Source organism: Oncorhynchus nerka, linkage group LG6 (genome assembly GCF_034236695.1).
Source record: "Oncorhynchus nerka isolate Pitt River linkage group LG6, Oner_Uvic_2.0, whole genome shotgun sequence".
Taxonomy (NCBI): domain Eukaryota; kingdom Metazoa; phylum Chordata; class Actinopteri; order Salmoniformes; family Salmonidae; genus Oncorhynchus; species Oncorhynchus nerka.
In genome coordinates this window covers 58,116,907-58,139,474 of record NC_088401.1, presented here as the reverse complement: position 1 = coordinate 58,139,474, position 22,568 = coordinate 58,116,907, and the positions used below count along the sequence as shown (strand labels likewise).

General features: G+C 41.4%; 1 protein-coding gene across 2 annotated transcripts in view; it reads right to left on the bottom strand.

Annotated features, from left to right (window-relative positions):
- The window catches only part of LOC115130750 (complexin-1-like), a 75,366-nt gene that overhangs the window by 37,888 nt on the left and 14,910 nt on the right, over nucleotides 1-22,568 (bottom strand). Inside the window, exons 1-2 of one of the 2 annotated variants that reach the window (XM_029662174.2) lie at nucleotides 21,102-21,477; nucleotides 20,055-20,170 (exon numbers count right to left, since the gene is read on the bottom strand). In XM_029662174.2, coding sequence (XP_029518034.1) covers nucleotides 20,055-20,085 — 31 coding nt within the window. In that variant the 5' untranslated portion in view covers nucleotides 20,086-20,170; nucleotides 21,102-21,477. Of the gene's footprint in view, nucleotides 1-20,054; nucleotides 20,171-21,101; nucleotides 21,478-22,568 lie in introns of those variants that run through there. The other variant, XM_065019739.1, reaches the window with a different exon arrangement.

Sequence of the window (22,568 nt, the reverse complement as noted above, 5' to 3'; positions counted from 1 at the left end):
TGCTATAAAATCACAATCTCAATATTCAAAGGTAATCAATCCCTTTAGAATTTGAGCTCAAATACAAACCAATCTCTTGTTCAGTTGTGCACCGGGGCCTCACACTCTTTTCTGGTTAGAGCCAGTATGCGCTGTTCTGTGAAGGGAGTAGTACACAGCGTTGTACAAGATCTTCAGTTTCTTGGCAATTTCTCGCATGGAATAACCTTCATTTCTCAGAACAAGAACAGACTGACGAGTTTCAGAAGTGAGTACTTTGTTTCTGGCCATTTTGAACCTGTAATCGACCCACAAATGCTGATGCTCCAGATACTCAACTAATCTAAAGAAGGCCAGTTGTATTGCTTCTTTAATCAGCATGACAGTTTTCAGCTGTGCTAACATAATTGCAAAAGGATTTTCCAATGATCAATTAGTCTTTTAAAATGATAAACTTGGATTAGCTAACACAACGTGCCATTGCAACACAGGAGTGATGGTTGCTGATAATGGGACTCTGTGGACCTATGTAGATATTCCATTAAATATCAGCCGTTTCCAGCTACAACAGTAATTTACAACATTAACAATGTCTACACTGTATTTGACCATGCTGGTCATTTATGAACATTTGAACATCTTGGCCATGTTCTGTTATAATCTCCACCTGGCACAGCCAGAAGAGGACTGGCCACCCCACATAGCCTGGTTCCTCTCTAGGTTTCTTCCTAGGTTTTGGCCTTTCTAGGGAGTTTTTCCTAGCCACCGTGCTTCTACACCTGCATTGCTTGCTGTTTGGTGTTTTAGGCTGGGTTTCTGTACAGCACTTTGAGATATCAGCTGATGTACGAAGGGCTAAAAAAATCCATTTGAATTTGATTTGAACAATTTGATGTTATTATAATGGACAAAAAGTAGCTTTTCTTTCAAAAACAAGGACATTTCTAAGTGACCACAAACTTTTGAACAATAGTGTAAGTCAATTCAAGCTTTATTCATACAGTTTTGTTGAACAGGAAATACATCATATAAAATATTTCATATTTTCATATTTTTATCATATTTGTACTGTGTACTTGAGCTTGTGTTCTCAAAAGTGACTACACCTCAGCAATATATAACTATTTTACCAGAAAGGTGAGATTTAAACCTTTCTTTGAGTTTGCAACATCACTAGTTATGGTTTATGGACCTCTCATGATAAATAATCACTTTTGGGGATTACGTACAGTAGATTACATTTTCGATTACATTTAGTTACATTTAAACATTTACCATGATTTTTGAATGACTACCTCATCTCTGTACCCCACACATACAATTACCTGTGAGCAGTCAAGCAGTGAATTTCAAACACAGATTCAACCACAATGACCAGGGAGGTTTTCCAATGCCTCACAAAGAAGGGCACTTATTGTTTATTTTACCTTTATTTAACTAGGCAAGTCAGTTAAGAACAAATTCTTATTTTCAATGATGGCCTAGGAGCAGTGGGTTAACTGCCTTGTTCAGGGGCATAACGACAGATTTGTACCTTGTCAGCTCGGGGATTTGAACCTTTCGGTTACTAGTCCAACGCTCTAACCTATCTATTGGTAGATGGGTGAAAAATGGGTGGGAAAAATGGGTGGAAAATGGGTGAAAAAAAAGAAGACATTGAATATCCCTTCAAGCATGGTGAAGTTATTAATTAACTTTGGATGGTGTATCAATACACCTAGTCACTTCACAGATACAGGAGTCCTTCCTAACTCAGTTGCCGGAGAGGAAGGACACCGCTCAGGGATTTCAATATGAAGCCAATGGTGATTTTAAAATAATTACAGAGTTTAATGGCTTTGATAGGAGAAAACTGAGGATGGATCAAAACTAACCTAATTGACAGAGTGAAAAGAAGGAAGCCTGTACATAATACAAATATTCTAAAACCATGCATCCTGTTTACAATAAGACACTAAAGTAATACTGCAAAAGAATGGGGTAAAGCAATTCACTTTTTGTCCTGAATACAAAGTGTTATGTTTGGGGCAAATCCAATCCAATACATGAATGAATACCACTCTCCATATTTTCAAGCATAGTGTTGGCTGCATCATGTTATGGGTATGCTTGTAATCATTAAGGACGGGGGAGTTAAAACTGATTCAATTTCCTTTTCACCGGACACTGGGAGATGAATTCACATTTCAGCAGGACAATAACCAAAAACACAAGGCCAAATTTACACTGAAGTTACTTACCAAGAAGACAGTGAATGTTTCTGAGTGACGGAGTTACCGTTTTGACTTAAATCTACTTGAATATTTATGTCAATACCTGAAAAATGGTTGTCTACCAATTTCTATAAACACGTTTTCACTTTGTCATTATGAGGTATTGTGTGTAGACAGGTGAGAATAAAACAAATGCAATCCATTTTGAACGCCACAAAATATGAAATATATCAAGGGGTATGAATACTTTCAGAAGACACTGTAGGTGGAATGGAATTTTGATAGAAAAAACACCAAGAGTAAATAACAGTCTGTCTCACTCTCTCTGAGAGCGTATCAATTCAGAGAGCAGATTTGTTGAAGGGCATATTTGATGAAGTGAGGCTGAGGCACAGAATGCAGAAGGGCTCATTCTCATATTTTCCTCACATTGCGTTAAAGAAACACAGTAGGGCCTCCAAATTGCTTATTATGCATGATAGGAACTGGCTGCCTCATAAACAGGTTGCCGATGCATCCGTCACGCCCAATCCAACGGCACCTCTCTCAAGCAACGGGTGGAGTTAGTTATGGAAACAGACGAGTTTTGACTCTAGAGAAAGCACCTGGTCCGCTCAGATCTCCACCATGAGACAGATTAATCACACCAGATTAATCATAACAAAATCCAATTTCCTCAATGATTCCCACTCCCTATAGACCTAACTCCTAAAGTCATTTGAAACTGACCCTCCCATTCACTACAGTTGATGGCCAACTGAGCATTCCTCCAGCCACAATTAAAATGCTGTCATGTAAAAAAACAAAGTAATAATAATTACACCTAAACCCAATTGACCCTTTTCAGGAGCAAGGAAAGAGAGGAATCTCCCTTGGACAGATGGCGCATGACGCAGCCTCCGGCATTATCATCAGAGACCAGGGCATTGCCTCCACCGGCAGAACCCAGCCCAGTCCACATGTCCCTCTCCCCAAGCCTTCAAAGCTACAGGTCAAAGGCCTGCTCTGCACACAAGTGACCAACCAGGCACATTGCTTGTGCTCTACTTGACTAGAAGTAGAATGCACACAGGGCACCATTGGGTCTTACGTGTAGATTGTTGCACAATATAACGAGCAGAGAAGAGCAATTGGTGGATTGGATTATACAGGCTTTGGTAATTGGTGGATTAATTAGCTGACTCATTGACCTTCATCTGAACCATGGGTTCCCCACTGAATAAATTATTTGAGGGAAATGCGAGGCCAACTCTCCATCGTAAATCTTGCTTTCAGCGATTTTATTTAGTTACAGCAATACATTGAGATAATAACCTGTATTCTAGACTGTAACACCACAATTTCATCTTTCACCTTTCATTTTGTCATCCTGTGGCGAGGGTGAAAAGCTGTGTTTTATGAAAGGAAAGGTACTGTACTGAGTGGGCTGTTATGACCCACTCTCCTTATCTGCCCCTCATTCTCTCTCACAAAGACAAACACTCTCTCTCTCTCTCTCTCTCTCACACACACACACACACACACACACACACACACACACACACACACACACATGGAATCGGTACCAGACACCAGAAGTGTACATGATAAATGACCTAGCACACCAAACAGGACCAGGCTGTTTAATAGACCTTAAAGTCAGTTTGGTTGACATAATTGATGAGCCTACATTATGTTTGACTAAGTTTCAGGGAGGGAGCAGGGAGGAAGGTAATGGAAAAGTGAATGTGTGGAGAGACCAAAACGGCCTGTATCCTTATGGGAACCACGTCTCACCTTTACTATATTGATGTTGGCTAAAGCCTGGCAGAGGGAGACCAGGATTTTCTGCCAAGATGACATACGAAAGAGGTGGCCATTTTGGAAGGTGGTCAAGGAGGCACAGTGAGGATAACCGATGCTCCGGCCAAAGGACCGTAACATACTACCAGCCAGTAACATAGTCTCTATGGGTGGTGTAGGGTAGCATACTGTATCGGAGAGACCCAAGCGGAGAATTTGAGCTTATCTAATGGCCAACGTCACAGGCCTATATTTAACAGAAGTAGTTCCTTTATATCAACATCCCCGATACTAGCCGTTTAAGTGTCAACATTGCTCAACATTTCACTTTCAATATTGGGAACAGAAGAACGGCCCAGCATGTACTCTGGGTGTCTATTTTAGTGGAAGAAAGTTTTTGCTAAATTAGGTCAAACGATTTACATCACCAAGAGGATAAACAGTGTTTCAATACTACGTGACCACAAATAACATTTTGGTCCAAATTTCAGCAGAGAAAAACACAAAGATGAACTGATTCCAATAAATAAATAATTCTAAGATTCATAAAAATAAAAATAAATGTTATTTTAAACTACAGCGCTCTGCTCTAAACCATTGATCGTCATTCCCCTTTGCTGATTCTGAGCTTTTATTTTACTAGGCAAGTCATCTAAGAACAAATTTTTATTTACAATGATGGCCTACCCTGGCCAAACCCTGACAACACTGGAAGAATTGTGCAGCGCTCTATTGGACTCCCAATCACAGCTGGATGTGATACAGCCTGGATTCGAGCAGGTGCTATACTGACACCTCTTGCACTCAGATGCAGTGCCTTAGACCGCTGTGCCACTTGGGAGCCCACTTCAAAGCATTCCCAAAAAATGACAATTATATTTGGATAGTCTGAAGTACTACTTGGCTCTCTGTTGCCTTAATGGGCAATGCCAGGCAATTGATGATGGTGATCATTTCAACTTCATGAAAGGTCAAGCAGATTCAAATTAGACAAAAACACGTGGCTTCAAAAGAACTGGAAAATTGCTTCCCAAAATCAGAAATATGAACAGTAAGTGTACAGATGTAGGATCTTAATTTGATCACTCTTTTGTTGCTGAGAATTTTCCTGCACAGAAGGAATTGCAAAACTGTAGTGTATTTGAGTTTTAAACTTTAAGTTTGTAATTTACAATGACTTGATTTGCCCAAATGAAAAATCTATCAGTCCCTTCAAAAATGTAAATTAATCATAATCCCACATAATAATTCACATTTCCTGTTGCTGCAGGATTATCTTCCTGCTGTAGCAAATTGTCTCAAATTAAGATCCCACATCTGTATGAGATCAGTTCATACTATAATTGAATCTACACCAAGCTCTGAAGTTGTTGGAACTGTGTGAACAAGCATTGTCTGCTTTTCTCACTGAAGGAGCTTTATGACCTAAACTGAAGTGAGCTTTTTGTGTTGAATTGCCGTAATATAGGTTCAAATATCCAGGCCAAACAAATGAGTCACTCCAACACGGCACGCTCAGACGCAACAGAGGAAAGTTAGCCCATCTGTGACGTGCATATGTGCGAGAGTAATGTGTGTGTGTCTAGCTATTAGTTTTAATTGTGTATGTTGAACTTTCCCTTTTGTATTTCTGTGAATAATGGCTTTGTCAGTTTGTGTGTGTGTGTGTGTGTGTGTGTGTGTGTCTGTGTGTGTGTATGCTCGCTGGTGTCTTCTCTGGTCCCCAGGATGGCATGAGGGGTCTACAGCACAGTCGTAATCCCTACTACCTACAGCCAACAAGGGCCGGCACTGCCAAGTGGGCTGGCCAGGAGTAGAATGTACAGCTGCTGACCCCTAAAGAACTCTTCATGCTGGACACAGCCTGTCTGAACTACAACCCAACACATCCACCTCAGCCCGCCTGCCTGCACAGAGGGTTTGGGAATCATCATGGTAAAACAGACAATATGATGTAATATGCTGCAGGTGTGTGTGTTAGAGGGGGGGAGTGAGTGAGTGTACGAGAAGGTACGACTCTGAGCCAAAAATACAATAAATTCAGAGCAAATTAAACCATTTATCCATTTCACACGCTATCTCCCTTCCATTTCAACAGCTATCTCCCATTCATTTCAGCGGCCATCTCCCTTTCATTTCAGAGGACATCTCCCTTTCATTTCAGCAGCTATCTCCTTTTCATTTCAGTGGCTATCCCCCTTTCATTTCAGCAGCTATTTCCTCCTGATGGTGCTGTATAACTCCTAGACGTGCTACATCAGTAACCCTCCTGTTGAGAGAAGAAAATAAACATTCATTATTTAAGGAGGATTTCACCATTATCTCCCAGTCACCCAACCTCTACATTTCATCTCTCCATTGAACCCACAGCAGTGCATGTGGATCCCCTCCTGGCTACCTCGTCATGGATGCTATATTGATTCTGTCACCCCCCCCTGTGATACTGCCACTAACTTCGTGGTCATACACACACAAACACACACACAAACACACTCTCATTGAATAGTATACACTATTAGCTGTTTCTAAATTAGTAAGCGGCAGCGCTCATGCGGCACACACACACTCGACTCCCCGGAGTCACAGGTAGACTGTTTTGATTCCAACTCCACACTAAAAGAAAAGAGCCATTTGGAAACATAATTAGCTGCACGGAAGCTAAGGAAGCGGTTTTGTTATTGTACTGTAGTTAGGGTAATAAAATCTTATTTGACTCCACGGTCTGCTGAGCATGGGTTCGGAGAATTGGGATTATTGTAATAATGATGATGGTAATGATTGTGGTTACAGCAATTATAATAGTGCCACTGCTATTATGTTTCTGCATATCTATTTAGTACATTACTTCCTAATTGTATTTATTTATACATAGATGCACAATCCGGGGTTCAGATATTCAATAACCAAACTGTAACAATACAGAGGCGGATGCAAGATGCAAGCAACGATGGTTTAATGAATACAGGTTACAGCAGCAACAGGACAGACAGACTGTACTCAGACGGAATCCGACCCAGGGACTAGGGCGCATCCTCCTATGTGAGCGTGCTGAGAAACCCAGGGGAGAGTGTCCGGATGGGTAGGAAGGAGCACAGCAGATAATCCACACAAGGGCGGCGAGAGATGAGTACGGACACACGACACAACCTCAGGGAAGTAACAACGATCTGACAACAAGAAACACTGGTTACAGAACATATAAAGGGAAGATAAGTGATTCCAGCTGGCGCAGACAATCAGGCCGAGATTGGGAACCACGCCCACACAAACACGGGAGAGAGAGAGAGAGAGAGAGAGAAAAGGAAAAGGAGGCAGTGGATTCATGAACCGTGACACAAACAAACAGATTTTAACACCAGGAATCCAGATTACAAGATTTGATTGACAGCAGTCCGCAGCGCACCCCTCTTGGGATTTTACCTCCAGTGGTCATTGGTCAATCTAACCTCTCTCCCACTACAGTGGAAGGAATCTATCATCATTATAACATGAGCACGGACAACACATAGTGACCTTAAGGGGACATGCCAAAGACAGACCTCACAGGATTGATGAAGGCAGATGCCAATACATCAATCATTTAGAGATTGCTGTGTTTCTCTTCCACCCAGTCCATTACTCCTGTAGCTATACCCTTTGTAGTGGTGGGGTTTAAGGACTATGCATCGCCCAATCTCTTATTCATGGGTTGCATGTTTTGTCACAATATTTTTTAATATTCTTTTTAGGACTGATGCCCGACTGAGCATTCTAAATTTGATCAAAAGTGGATTACAGTGGCTTGTGTCACGTTCTGACCATAGTTCTTTTGTGTTTTCTTTGTTTTAGTGTTGGTCAGGACGTGAGCTGAATGGGCATTCTATGTTGTGTGTCTAGTTTTCCCATTTCTATGTTTGGCCTCATATGGTTCTCAATCAGAGGCAGGTGTTAGTCATTGTGTCTGATTGGGAACCATATTTAGGTAGTCTGTTTTGTGTTGGGTTTTGTGGGTGGTTGTCTTCTGTCTTTGTGTCTATGCACCAGATAGGACTGTTTTGGTTTTTCATATTTGTTGTTTTGGTATTTTGTAGTGTTCACGTTTATGGTCTTTATTAAACATGTTGAACTCTAACCACGCTGCACTTTGGTCCGATCCTTCGTCCACAGAAGAAAATCGTCACAGCTTGTTATTACACTATATATACAAAAGAATGTGTATACCCTTTCAAATGAGTGGATTCAGCTATTTCAGCTCCACCCGTTGCTGACAGGTGTATAAAAATCAAGCACACATCCATGCAATCTCCATAGACAAACATTGGCAGTAGAATGGCCTTACTGAAGAGCTCAGTGACTTTCAACGTGAAACGATTCAGTTGACCGTTTTATGTGTGGATTAATTGTCGGAGTAGAGGACCTTGTGCATTTCAGGTAAAATAACAACTCAACGTTTATATCCCAGGAAAAATTTGCTAGCAACAGCAAGCTAGCTAAATAGGACAAATTAATTATTTTCGACCTGTCCCCAAATTAATATAATTGGTTCAGAGTTTGTTTTTATATTGCAACCTGTGTCTCTTGATCGCGTTTCGTGTGGGGGGTCAAAATCAATTTGCGCACATGGACGCACGCGTGCACCCGGTTTGGGTATGGTGTTAGTTCCAGTGAAGGGAAATCTTAATGCTACAGCATACATTGACATTCTAGACGATTCTGTTTTTCTAACTTTGTGGCAACAGTTTGGGGAAGGCCATTTCCTGTTTCAGCATGACAATGCTCCCTTGCACAAAGTGAGGTCCATACAGAAATGGTTTGTCAACATCGGTGTGGAAGAACTTGACTGGCCTGCACAGAGCCCCTACCTCAACCCACATCGAATACATTTGTCATGAATTGGAACGCCGACTGCGAGCCAAGGCTAATCGCCCAACATCAGTGTCCGACCTCACTAATGCTCTTGTGGCTGAACAGAAGCAAGTCCCCACAGCAATGTTCCAACATCTAGTGAAAGGCCTTCCCAGAAGAGTAGAGGCTGTTAGAGCAGCAAAGTCGGGACCAACTCCATATTAATGCCCATGATTTTGGAATGAGATGTTTGATGAGAAGGTGTCCACATACTCTTGGTCATGTAGTGTACATGGACATTTTCAAAAGGAGGCAAATAATTAGTAGGAAAACCTTTTGTAATCATTTTGATAATAATTTTTTGTGTTATTACATACAGCCGGAAATAACTTTTCGATATCAGAGTGGAGGTAACTCACCAGCATTTTCTGGGAATATACCCCTCAGGGCAATTGAACTGATTCCAGAGGCTGATCCAAAACACCGCCGGCTGAGAAGAGGTATTTGGAGTGGACTTCTAGCCCGACTCGGGAGGCGCACATACCATCCACTTCTTCCGAGTATATTACTTGCTAATGTTCAGTCTCTGGATAATATAGTAGACGAGCTCAGGTCGAGAATCTCCTTCCAGAGAGACATCAGGGATTGTAACATATTCTGTTTCACTGAAACATGGCCCTCTCAGGATATACTGTCTTTGTCCATACAGCCAGCTGGGTTGTCAGTACATCGCGCAGACAGGAATAAAGAACTCTCCTGGAAGAAGAAAGGCGGGTTGTATGTTTCATGATTAACTACTCATGGTGTGATTGTGAAAACATACAGAAACTCAAGTCCTTTTGTTCACCTAATCTGAATACCTCACAATTAAATGCTGACCATATTACCTCCCAAGATAATTTTCTTCGATTATAGTCACAGCCGTGTATATTCCCTCTCAAGCTGATACCACGACAGCCCTCAAAGAACTTCACTGGACTTTATGCAAACTGGAAACCACATATCCTGAGCGTGCATTTATTGTATCTGGGGATTTATCTTTTTGGGGGGGGAAACGCTATCGAAGTTCTACCAGCTATCGAAGTTGCTCCTCCCTTCCTCCAGGATAAAACTCAAACAGGACTACCTGTGCTAAGGACTATTCAAAGCTGGTCTGACCAATCGGAATCGATGCTTCAAGATTGTTTTGATCACGCGGACTGGTATATGTTCCGGGTAGCCTCTGAGGATAACATAGACGAATACACAAATACAGTGACTGAGTTCATCAGGAAGTGTGTGGGAGATGTTGTACCCACTGTGACGATTAAAACCTACCCTAACCAGAAACCGTGGATAGAAGGCGGAATACACACAAAACTGAAAGCACAAACACCGCATTTAACCATGGCAAGGTGACTGGGAAAATGGCCGAATCCAAACACTGTAGTTATTCCCTCCATAAGTAAATCAAACAGGCAAAACATCAAGTCTATGTATATAGGGCAGCAGCCTCTAAGATGAAGGGTTGCGTAACCGGATGGAAGCAACCTATTGTAGACTGTCTCGTCATTGTTGGTAATCAGGTCTACAACTGTTGTGTCATCTGCACACTTGATGATTGAGTTGGAGGCATGCATGGCCACACAGTCATGGGTGAACAGGGAGTATAGCAGGGGGCTGAGCATGCACCCTTGTGGGGCCCTTGTGTTGAGGATCAGCAAAGTGGTGTTGTTTCCTACCTTCACCACCTGGGGGCGGCCAGTGGAAATGGCAGATTTTTTATTGGAATATACAGAGGCCCATTATCAGCAACCATCACTCCTGTTTTCCAATGGCACATTGTGTTAGATAATCCAAGTTTATTATTTTAAAAGGCTAATTGGTCATTAGAAAACCCTTTTGCAATTATGGTAGCACAGTTGAAAGCTGTTGTTCTGATTAAAGAAGCAATTAACTGGCCTTCTTTAGACTAGTTGAGTATCTGGAGCATCAACATTTGTGGGTTCGTTTACAGACTCAAAATGGCCAGAAACAAAAACCTTTCTTCTGAAATGTCTATTCTATTTCTTCTGAAATGTCTATTCTTGTTCTGAGAAATGAAGGCTATTCCATGCGAGAAAGGGGCAAGAAACTAAAGACCTATAATGCTGTGTACTACTCTCTTCATAGAACAGCGCAAACTGGCTCTAACCAGAGTAGAAAGAGAAGTGTGAGCCCCCGGTGCACAACTGAGCAAGAGGACAAGTACATTAGAGTGTCTAGTTTGAGAAACAGACAGCTCACAAGTCCTCAACTGGCAGCTTCACTAAATCATACCCGCAAAACACCAGTCTCAAAGTCAACAGTGACCAGGCAACCCCGGGATGCTGGCCTTTGCAACCCTAGGCAGAGTTGCAAAGAAAAAGCCATATCTCAGACTGGCCAATAAAAAGAAAAGATTAAGATTCGCAAAAGAACACAGACACTGGACAGAGATATGGCAGAGATATGACTAAACTTTGAATGGTAGTGTAGGTTTTATTTTTGTCCAGTTTGGATAGGGCAGCATGCAGTGCGATGGAGATTGCATAATCTGTGGATCTATTGGGGCAGTAAGCAAATTTAAGTGGATCTAGAGTGTCAGGTAAAATAGAGGTGATATGATCCTTAATTGACTAGCCTCTCAAAGCACTTCTTGATGACAGAAGTGAGTGCTACTGGGCGATAGTCATTTAGTTCAGTTATCTTTGCTTTCTTGGGTATAGGAACAATGGTGGACATCTTGAAGCAAGTGGGGACAGAAGACTGGAATAGGGAGAGATTGAATATGTCTGTAAACACTCCAGCCAGCTGGTCTGCGCATACTCTGAGGACTCGGTTAGGGATGCCGTCTGAGCCGGCATTTTTGCAAGGGTTAAAACGCTTAAATGCCTTACATCGGCCACGGAGGAGAGCCCACAGTCCTTGGTAGAATGCTACGTCGGTGGCACTGTGTTATCCTCAAAGCGGGTGAAGAAGGTGTTTAGCTTGTCCGGAAGAAAGACGTCGGTGTCTGCGACGTGGCTGTTTTTTTCTTTGCAGTCTGTGATTGTCTGTAGACCCTGCCACATACGTCTCATGTCAGAGCTGTTGAATTGCAACTCCACTTTGTCTCTGTACTGACGTTTTGCCTGTTCGATTGCCTTACTGAGGGAATAACTACACTGTTTGTATTCGGCCATATTCCCAGTCACCTTGTCATGGTTAAATGTGGTGGTTCTTGCTTTCAGTTTTGCACAAATGCTGCCATCTATCCACGGTTTCTGGTTTGGGTTGGTTTTAATAGTCACAATAGGTACAACATCTCCTATACACTTCCTGATGAACTCAGTCACCATATTTGTGCATCCGTCGATGTTATTCTCAGAGGCTACCCGGAACATATCCCAGTCCACGTGATCAAAACAATCTTGAAGCATGGATTTCGATTGGTCAGACCAGCGTTGATTAGATCTTAGCACGGGTACTTCCTTTTTGAGTTTCTGGGTATAGGAAGGTTTGGAGCAAAATGGAGTCGCGATCAGATTTGCCAAAGGGTGGGTGGGGGAGGGCCTTGTAAGCATTTCTAAAAGTTGAGTAGCAGTGATCCAATGTTTTTCCAGATTCAGTGAAGTTCTTTGAGGGCGATCATGGTATCGTCTTGAGGGGGAATATACACGGATGTGACTATACTGAAGAGAATTCTCTTGGAAAGTAATACGGTCGGCATTTGATTGTGAGGTATCCTAGGTCAGATGAAAAGGACTTGTCTTTCTGTTTGTTATCACAATCACACCATGAGTATTTCATCATGAAAAATACACCCCCGTCTTTCTTCTTCCCGGAGAGTTCTTTATTTAGGCCAAAGAGTTCAAGACAAAAGAGTTCAATCTTGGTTTCGTCAGACCAGGTAATCTTGTTTCTCATGGTCTGAGAGTCCTTTAGGGGCCTTTTGGCAAACTCCAAGCGGGCTGTCATTGTGCCTTTTACTGTGGCTTGGCTTCCGTCTGGCCACTCTACCATAAAGGCCTGATTGGTGTAGTGCTGCAGAGATCTTTGTCCTTCTGGAAGGTTCTCCCATCTCCACAGAGGAACTCTGGAGCTCTGTCAGAGTGACCATAAGGTTCTTGGTCACCTCCCTGACCAAGGCCCTTCTCCCCCGATTTCTTAGTTTGGCCGGGGGCCAGCTCCAAGGAGAGTCTTAGTGGTTCCAAACTTTTTCCATTTAAGATTGATGGAGGCCACTGTGTTCTTTGGGACCTTCAATGCTGCAGAAATGTTTTGGTACCCTTCCCCAGATCTGTGCTTCGACACAATCCAATCCTGTCTTGGAGCTCTAAGGACAATTCATTCAACCTCATGGCTTGGTTCTTGCGCTGACATGCACTTTCAAGGAGGGACATTATATAGACAGGTGTGTACCTTTCCAAATAATGTCCAATCAATTGAATTTACCACAGGTGGACTCCAATGAAGTCATCTCATGGATGAGCTATGGAAACAGGATGCACCTGAACTCAATTTCAATTCTCATAGCATAGGGTCTGAATACTTATGTCAATAAGGTATTTCAGTTATTTTTGGGGGATAAATGTGCAAATATTTGTCATTATGGGATATTGTGTGTAGATTGATGAGGAAAAATTTTTAAATATTATTTAATCCATTTTAGAATAAGCCTGTAACGTAACAAAATGTGGAAAAGGGAAGAGGTCTGAATACTTTCCGAAGGCACTGTTTATGGATAGGGCAGAAAATAATACTTTTTAAATGCTGTCATTTAGCAGACACTCTTATCCAAAGCGACTTACAGGATCAATTAAGGTTCAGTGCCTTGCTCAAAGGCACATTGACAGATTTTTCACGTAGTCGGCTAGGGGATTCGGGCATTTAATCCTAATTAAACACCATTAGGCTATCTGCTGCCCAAAATTGAAATGTTTCTTACAGAAGAAATATGAAAAGCACATGCATAACCATGGTAACAATTGAAAGGGAACAGTTTGGAGATCATGGGGAAATTATTCGACCAAATGAGGACACAACAGTTCACCTGACTGAATCCAACCATTACACTGTCGATTTTATGTGCATTTGACATTTATTGTACTTTTCGCCGCATTTGTTGATAACAAAATCGGAAAATAGTAACATGATACACATCAGTAACATGATACAAATAGTAACAAGTAACATCAGTAAGATGATAAGAATATTCCTGGAAATGTGGGGTAATTGCAACATAAGACAAACAAATTACAATGGTTTGAGTGAGAGTACTAACTGGTGTCTTCAAGTGGCCATACAGTACACCTCTCCAAAGTGTGCACAGTTACTAAGTAATATCAATGCACTTTTTTTTGACTCAAAGAAGAGTCTTCAACTATAAGGGGCTTTTTGGAGCTCTCCTAGCTGTGCCGTTCAGGAACCCTGCATCCCAGCCCTCACACAATTACTGTTGTTGTTTACGCAATCCAAAAACGGTCCATTGTAAATCGCAGTGGGCATCATTTGAAAGCCTGTTTAATTTCCAACATGACTAGCAAAGTTATGTTATATTACAATGCAATTCAGGGAAACGGACCATAATTTGATCTGCATTGTAACATGTACGCTAGCAGTCGGGAAGCAAGTACAGGGACTGAATATTGAATAAAAAACGAATATGGAACAACACAGAAACAAGAGTAGCGTACAGACATGAAACACGATCAGGGTGAATAAGGCCTAGGGACAGAACCAAAGGGAGTGACAGTTATAGGGAAGGTAATCAGGCAGGTGATTGAGTCCAGGTGAGTCTGATGAGGCGCTGATGAGCGCAACGATGGTGACAGGTGTGCATAATAACGAGCAGCCTGACGACCTCGAGCGCCGGAGAGGGAGTATACGTGACACGCATAGAAAGATGCGTAGGTGCGTGTGCACTGGCGAAAGCTCTGATTGGGAACCAATTCAGGCCACCATAGACGTAGACTAACAAACAAACAAACTAACTAACAAACACCCTAGATATACAAAAACCCTAGACAGGACAAACAAGCATACCCACCCTCGTCACACCCTGACCTGACCAAAATAATACAGAAAACAGAAAACTAAGGTCAGGGCGTGACATACATAGAATAGCAGGAAATTAGCTCAGGGATTCTTGAAAATCGAGATAATCCTTGTCCGGCAGGGAATATTTATTTTCATGGTAAAAAAAAAAAAAAAAAAGCATTTTGTTGCATTTTTTTAGGTTAAAGTTTACATTTAGGGGAATTTTTTAAGGAGAAATATATGTTTTTTAATTTTCTAAATACTTGAAATATTATTCATTTCCATGTCGTCTCTATGCCTGAAAATTCCCCTGTCCGAAGCAAAGGATCCCAATTTCAAAATATCAACAACAACAAAAAATTCTAACAACTGCCGATAATGGATATTAAATGGCCCTCTGTGAAAGAATATTTCTATCAAGACATTGATTCCTAAAATATGTGTCTGGAGATATGGCCAACTCCGTCTGATTTGTATAAAATGAGTCAGGAATGAGCATTGTCAGCAACACCATAAGGACCCCTTATTCATGTCTTCATTGCATGTAGTGTAACAAGACCACTCATGGCCTGTAGGGTTCTCTACTTTTGATAGATTTAAACAAACAATATTAGAATCACCATGGTCACAACCATAAACTGACAATTCAATCTGCTTGACAGATTCAAATAAAATATGACTTTTGGTTCAAACATGTTGCATTTACTTAAGTTTTAGTGTCATAAAGCAACTGAGGAGAAAACTAAATTGCTACTGTGAATACCACTTGAATGAAGAAGAAAAACAATATTTTTGTCAACTCCGTAAAAACAGCAATGTCAGGTTTGTGTCCAAAGTGCCCTCCGTCAGAATGCTAAAAGATCTGATGTTTTTATTGGGGGTTTTCAAATGAATAATTGTCCATGTTTTACAAATGTTTGCATTGAACTTTTCTTTTCTTTTTGGAGGCAATAATATGTCTGTTTTGAATATCTGTTGTCAACTCCGTCAGTAACTTGTCAACACCATCACTGATGGCTAACCCCCTTAGGATATTGGAATCACTGTTCTGCAACATATGCTTAAACAATTGAAGTATTTGCTGTGTTAGACCTAAGGGATAATGTTTGCTCTTGAAATGTTGTTTTATGTTTGTAAATCTAGAAAATCATGTCAAAATGCTAACGGAATTAGCCCTGAAGCATTTAACAGCGCTGTAAAACAAAATAAGAAGAAATTTGGAGATTTGTATAACGTATTTGAGTGTTAGAATTAAACAATCAAAGCTTTTAAACATTTGTTGTACAATAATATTTCAAATGAACTGCCTTTTATGGTGTCTAATGGGGTTCAAATAAATACAGTTAGTGGGATTTTATGGACAAAAAAAGGAGGTTGTTCCTTTACATGGTGATACTTCGCTCTGGATAAGAGCGTCTGCTAAATGACTTAAATGTAAATACTTTGATCTATCAAAATATTAAGACAAATATTTGTGAGAAAAAATGTAAGATTGTCCTCAAGAATCGCTGGGCTCTAAAAAAGCACAATTTTCTCACAGCCTCATGGCAAGATATGTAAAATAAAATGAGATTAGCTATAAAACTGCAAATGTTTCTCTCGGCGCCATGGCAAGAAATATGTATCATATTAAACATGGGTTGGAGGGGGCCTTGCTGGTACCTTGCAGATGCCGCGAAACTTCGCTTCACCACTGTGCATGTGACATGGCAAATTTTATTCACAATCGACAAACATAGGCTCATTCTGTTGAGAACAACCCAGGGTATGACGCCATGTCATCTTGCAACTGTACATCAAACACAGTGATCATAAACATTGACACTGTATATGACTAAGCTACAGGACTGTTTTGCTAGCACAGATTGGAATACGTTCTGGGATTCTTCCGATGGCATTGAGGAGTACACCACAATGCCATTGGTGACCAAATGGCAAGTGTCTTCGCTGACATTTTCAACCTCTCCCTGTCTGAGTCTGTAATACCAACTTGTTTCAAGCAGTCCACCATAGTCCCTGTGCCCAAGAACACTAAGGTAACCTGCCTAAAAGACTACCGACTCGTAGCACTCACATCTGTAGCCATGAAAGGCTGGTCATGAAAAGCTGGTCAGCTTTGAAAGGCTGGTCACAGATGATGCAATCTATATTGCCCTCCACACTGCCATCTTCCACCGGGATAAAATAAACACCTATGTGAGAATTCTATTCATTGACTACAGCTCAGCATTCAAATCCATAGTGCTCTCGAAGCTCATCGATAAGCTAAGGACCCTGGGACCAAACACCTCCCTCTGCAACTGGATCCTGGACTTCCTGACGGGCCGCCCCCAGGTGTTAAGGGTAGGTAACAACACATCCACCACGTTGATCCTCAACACGGGGGCCCTTCAGGGTTGCATGCTCAGTCCCCTCCTGTACTCCCTGTTCACTCATGACTGCACGGGCAGGCACAACTCCAACACCATCATTAAGTTTGCTGATGACACAACAGCGGTAGGCCTGATCACAGACAACGACGAGACAGCCTATAGGGAGGAAGTCAGAGACCTGGCCATGGGTTGCCAGGACAACAACCTCTCCCTCAATGTGATCAAGACATATGAGATGATTGTGGACTACAGGAAAAGGAGGATCGAACACGCCCCCATTCTCATAGACGGGGCTGTAGTGGAGCAGGTTAAAAACTGGTGTCCACATCACCAACAAAATAACATGGTCCAAGCACACCAAGGCAGTCATGAAGAGGGCACGACAAAACCTATTCCCCCTCAGGAGAAATTATTTGGCATCCTCAAAAGGTTCAACAGCTACACAATTGAGAGCATCCTGACTAGTTGCATCACTGCCTGGTATGGCCACTGCTCGGCCTCTGACCGCAAGGCAATACAGAGGGTAATGTGCACAGCCCAGTACATCACTGGGACCAAGCTTCCTGCCATCCAGGACCTCTATACCAGGCGGTGTTAGAGGAAGGCAATGACTCCAGCCACCCTAGTTATAGACTGTTCTCTCTGCTACCGCAGGCAAGCGGTACCGGGGCGCCAAAAGGCTTCTAAACAGCTTCTACCCCCAAGCTATAAGACTCCTAAACATCTAATCAAATGGCTACCTAGACTATTTGCATCCCCCCCTTTTACACTGCTGCTACTCTCTGTTATGATCTATGAATAGTCACTTTAATAACTCAACCTACACGTACATATTACCTCAATTACCTCGACTAACTGGTGCCCCAGCACATTGACTCTGTAACGGTACCCTCTGTATATAGCCTCCCTATTGTTATTTTACTGCTGCTCTTCAATTTTTTGTTACTTTTATTTCTTATTCTTCTTTTTTTAAACTGCATTTTTGGTTAGGGCTTTTAAGTAAGCATTTCACTCTAAGGTCTACACCTGTTGTATTGGCGCATGTGACAAATACAATTTGATTTGACATGCGTTTTATGATATGGAAAAGTGAAGTGCACATTTGGACTCATAAGTGTTTGGCTTTCTTGTATGACATCAAGGCAGTATTTATTATATTCCTCAACTTCTCATCTTTCAAAATACATAGTGTCCTCTTCATTTACAGCACTTCCCTCACTGAGACAACAACAAAAAATTCTAAAGTTGCCTAATTAGCGGGAGGGAGGCAACTTCTTGTCGCGACTGTCTGTCAAAACCCATACATCGCTGTGAAGCGCAGAGTCAGAGCTCTGACGTAATGTAATAACATGTTACTGTACAGCCACTGCGTTCCAATTTAGGCGTGTATCAGTGTCCAAATCCGCCAGTGTAAAGGGCTACAATGGGGAAGCAAGCCAAACTTCATTAACCAAAAGGCAATCTTCTTCCACACACACATTTCCCACATCAACAGGAGAGAAATAAACAAGAGCATGTCTCCAAACTGCTGAAGGTTAGGACCTTGGCACCACAGCTCAATTTCCTCATGTGTGAAATCCCTTTGCACACAATTCAGTGGATTCTACTCGTTTTCTTTATCGATGTAGCTGTGTACAGATGACCACAGGCCCTGACAAACTGCCTTATCTAGCAGCTGTTTAGTGAAATGAATCCCATCTCTTCCTCTTCGAGCCCTTGCTCTCCCTAATCAGTCAGTGTTGGTTTCTCCCACGTATCCATCATCGGGTCTCAGAACGCACAGCTGTCTAAAGCCAGCAATGACAGGAATGCATGTCAAGTCACGATTTTTATGGCAAGGGACAAGGTTGTGTGTGCGTGCGTACGTACGTGCGTGTGTGCGTGCGTGTGTGTGTGTGTGTGCGTATGTGTGTGTGTGTGGAGGGAGGGGGCTGTGTAAGGATTTGAGAAGGTTTACTGTATTACAGTCTATCTCTAGGTTTAGCACCTCTCCAAATAAGACACTTACTTCACCAGCCACTAGATTGATTTGCATATTGATGATAGGATCAATTTGTTACATTCATTAAAAAATGCATTACTTTATATGCTAATCCCACATAGGGACATCTCAGCTCAAGTAATTATGAAAATAAAATCATGCATATTTAATGTGCACTAATAAAATTGTTGAAGATTAAATTAGTGTTGATAGGCTTTTGCAGCTGGAAGATAAGGAGCTGTAGCACAAAGTCAAAATGTACTACTGCACAGTAATAATGTTTGTAATGGTGCTCATTGGAAGGCTACAGGTAGGCTTCCACTGTATTCGTTTTTTGGATGGACAATTGCTCAACACCTATGCTCCAGATGAACTTCGTGGAAGAGTAAATAGCGCTTTAAGGATTCTGGCTTTAAAAACATGTGCAATGTATCTGTTCATATACTGAATTGCGCAAAATTGCCAATAGCTCTCAACAAAGGGACTGACTAAGTGCTGGATATGCAGTGCAAAATTGCGCATAACCAAAACAGTGGTTATTCAAAATACTATGATATTTTCGACATAATCTATCGATAAACCTCCAAACCTTCTAAATATATAAATTATGCATGTTCAAATTTCACCAAGAAAAATATAGCCTTCAATGATGAACTGGCATAGTTTATATTCCAAGTTGTCTTTCACAGAATATATACATAACTATAAATGTAACAGAATAACATGATAGTTGTGTATCTCCAAAACCCCATTAACGGACCTCGTCATGACCTATATTCTGGAAGACTGGAAGACACTCGGACGCTCCCGTATCTCCCCATAGAGACAACAGACTAAGACTGCATGATCTCATCAGGCAGTGGTAGCATAAGGTTAGCAATTTACCTCCCAACGCTTGCTTCATAACAAAATCCATGATGATGGCTTTTGATTCCTGACTTCTTTATCCTCGCGATCTTACATTCAGGTCCAGCAGGAGAAATAGTCCTTTTTTGGCAGATCTAAAGTAAAAAGAAAAACAGTCGGTGTTGAGTTCCCACTGAAACGTGTAACTTGTCCTGACCGAAACCCTTAACTCTGAAGAAACTTTTAAAAGACTATTCAGCCATATTTCCATAAGAATCCATTGATGTAAGTAACTGAATATGCCTCTTAGCACCAATAAAAATAAGCAGGTAATAGCTCATAGGTAGACTGAATGTTTAGGGCCCATAGGAAGGACACCAAACGTCAATATATCAGACCTCATATCCTAAACGCAGACGCATGCACAATCATGCATGTACCGTTTTTCACGAGCACAAATAACAATATGGTGCTGTACACTTCTCCTACACACTTATCAGTATGCTCATTTTTAGCCTAAAACATCACATTTGATTATGTCTGGTTTGTTATTGAGAATTATATCGAAACTTGTGTTCTTATCGGTAGGCTACTCAAAGTCTAAAATATGTCACCGATACTTAATTAACTATTTCTTAGAGGTCTCCACATTTCCCGGGAGTAGCAGAGGTGAAGGGTGATGACCAAAATACACAATAATCCTCCTCATATTGAAAACTTCCAATACAGAGAATTTATATTTTTACGATTCCAAATGTTTGTCAACCCATCTAGAAACGATCAATGTTCCTGATTCCTATAACCTACGATGTTGTTACATGAACAATAACCATGCCTTTTTGATTGTATGTAGCCTATTGCAAAAATAGCGTATGTTATTTAGATGATCAGTCAATTTGAACATAAAACTGATTAATAAAAGCGTTGCATTTGTGAAAGCACCATGAAAATGATTGCGGTGATACAGAAACACTTCCTTTCGATCAAAGGCAGGTTTCAGCACCATTGCTGGTGGAAAGCTCCTTTCTCAACCTTCAACATAGTTAACCCGACAGCCGGGTTTTTTTCAGCGCTCATAATAATTACCTGTCCGGCGATTGGAATCTATCAAAAACGACAATAAGACTCTCAAAAATGAAGTTTTTTTTTGCAATGGCAAACGATGATATTAAGTGCAAACGCCTAGCATCTCCTGTTTCCTGGCAAAAAGGTATGTCCTTGCTCCTTCTTGCACACTGGCTATATGAGTGTGTTTACGAGGGGAACTGCAGCTGCCTTGCCTGCTGCTGATGAAGCAACTCACTGAATCACATGTAGAGCTCCCTTCTGAAACGTCCCACGTTCTGACCGAAAGAGAGCGATCAATTATTGACGCGGTCCAGTCTTTGTGCGTCCCACCACTTTCGGTCCAATAGTGTCTTCTTGAGTAGTTTACCGGTATGTAGCCGAGAAAACAAAAACACCAAGTGGACGGCTTTTATGACCAGCTATATACCTGCCTTGCTACCTTTTAACCATGTCTGACCTACAGTATATTGTCCCAGGCGTCTGCTTTTGTGTATCTATGTGGTTGAATGCATCCTTTTTAAGGTGACATCCATCTAGGGTAGCCTTCAATTACGCTACACACACACACACACACACCGGTGGTGTAACCTACGCTCCAAAATGCGTTGTGGTTCGACGAGAACACTGACATTTTGCCAAGTCAGAGACGAGTGGCCAATACCCGAGACACGCGCGGACAACAGTCGACGCGTACATTCTGACCTAATTACAATTGCCAATTATTATAATACATTTTTTTTTTTTGTGTGTGTGTGTGTAAATTTTTTGGGGGGTGTATTCCATTCACCGCTGTTTGGAGGCTGGAAATATTTTGCGTGTGAATGAACGTGCGCGGGTAGCATAGTGAAGGAACACTTTGAAGTGATCATTTGACAATCAGATGAAAACATCATGACTGGTTGTCTTTATGCCACAAAAAAGGTAATACATTTTAAAAGTTAAATGATGGCTAGGCCCACAGAGACTAGGCCCACAGAGATCCTATTGAATTAATAGGGATTCTATATGTAATTAAATGATTAGGCCCATCAAAAAATGTTGGTGCACACAGGAGGTCCTGTACCAAAAAAATGTAATCTGACAATCAGAGCCCTGCTCATCATTGGTACTTGGCCTAGTTCAAACCTTCGTTAGGCCCAAACCCTTTGTCCTCCAACATTGTATTGGCCTTGCAGATATAGTGTAGCAACATCATGTCAGCATGTGTCCATATTTTCAACAGGACAATTATGTCATTTACTGCCATTTAAAATTAATAGCAGAATATTGGCCAACTTTAGCCAATAAGACAGAGGAATTAGTAGCAGATTCAGCTGATCATCTTTGCCTGTTAACCTTTGACTGTTTATCGAAGGGAATTCTATGTGCAGTCATTTGAAGGCTTGCAATGTTTTCTTGGCCTTATTAGATTCACATTGATTTAACCTTTCCTCCAATTAGATGAGAGATGGGTAGGGTTAAATCATCCCCAATTTAATGTGAAGC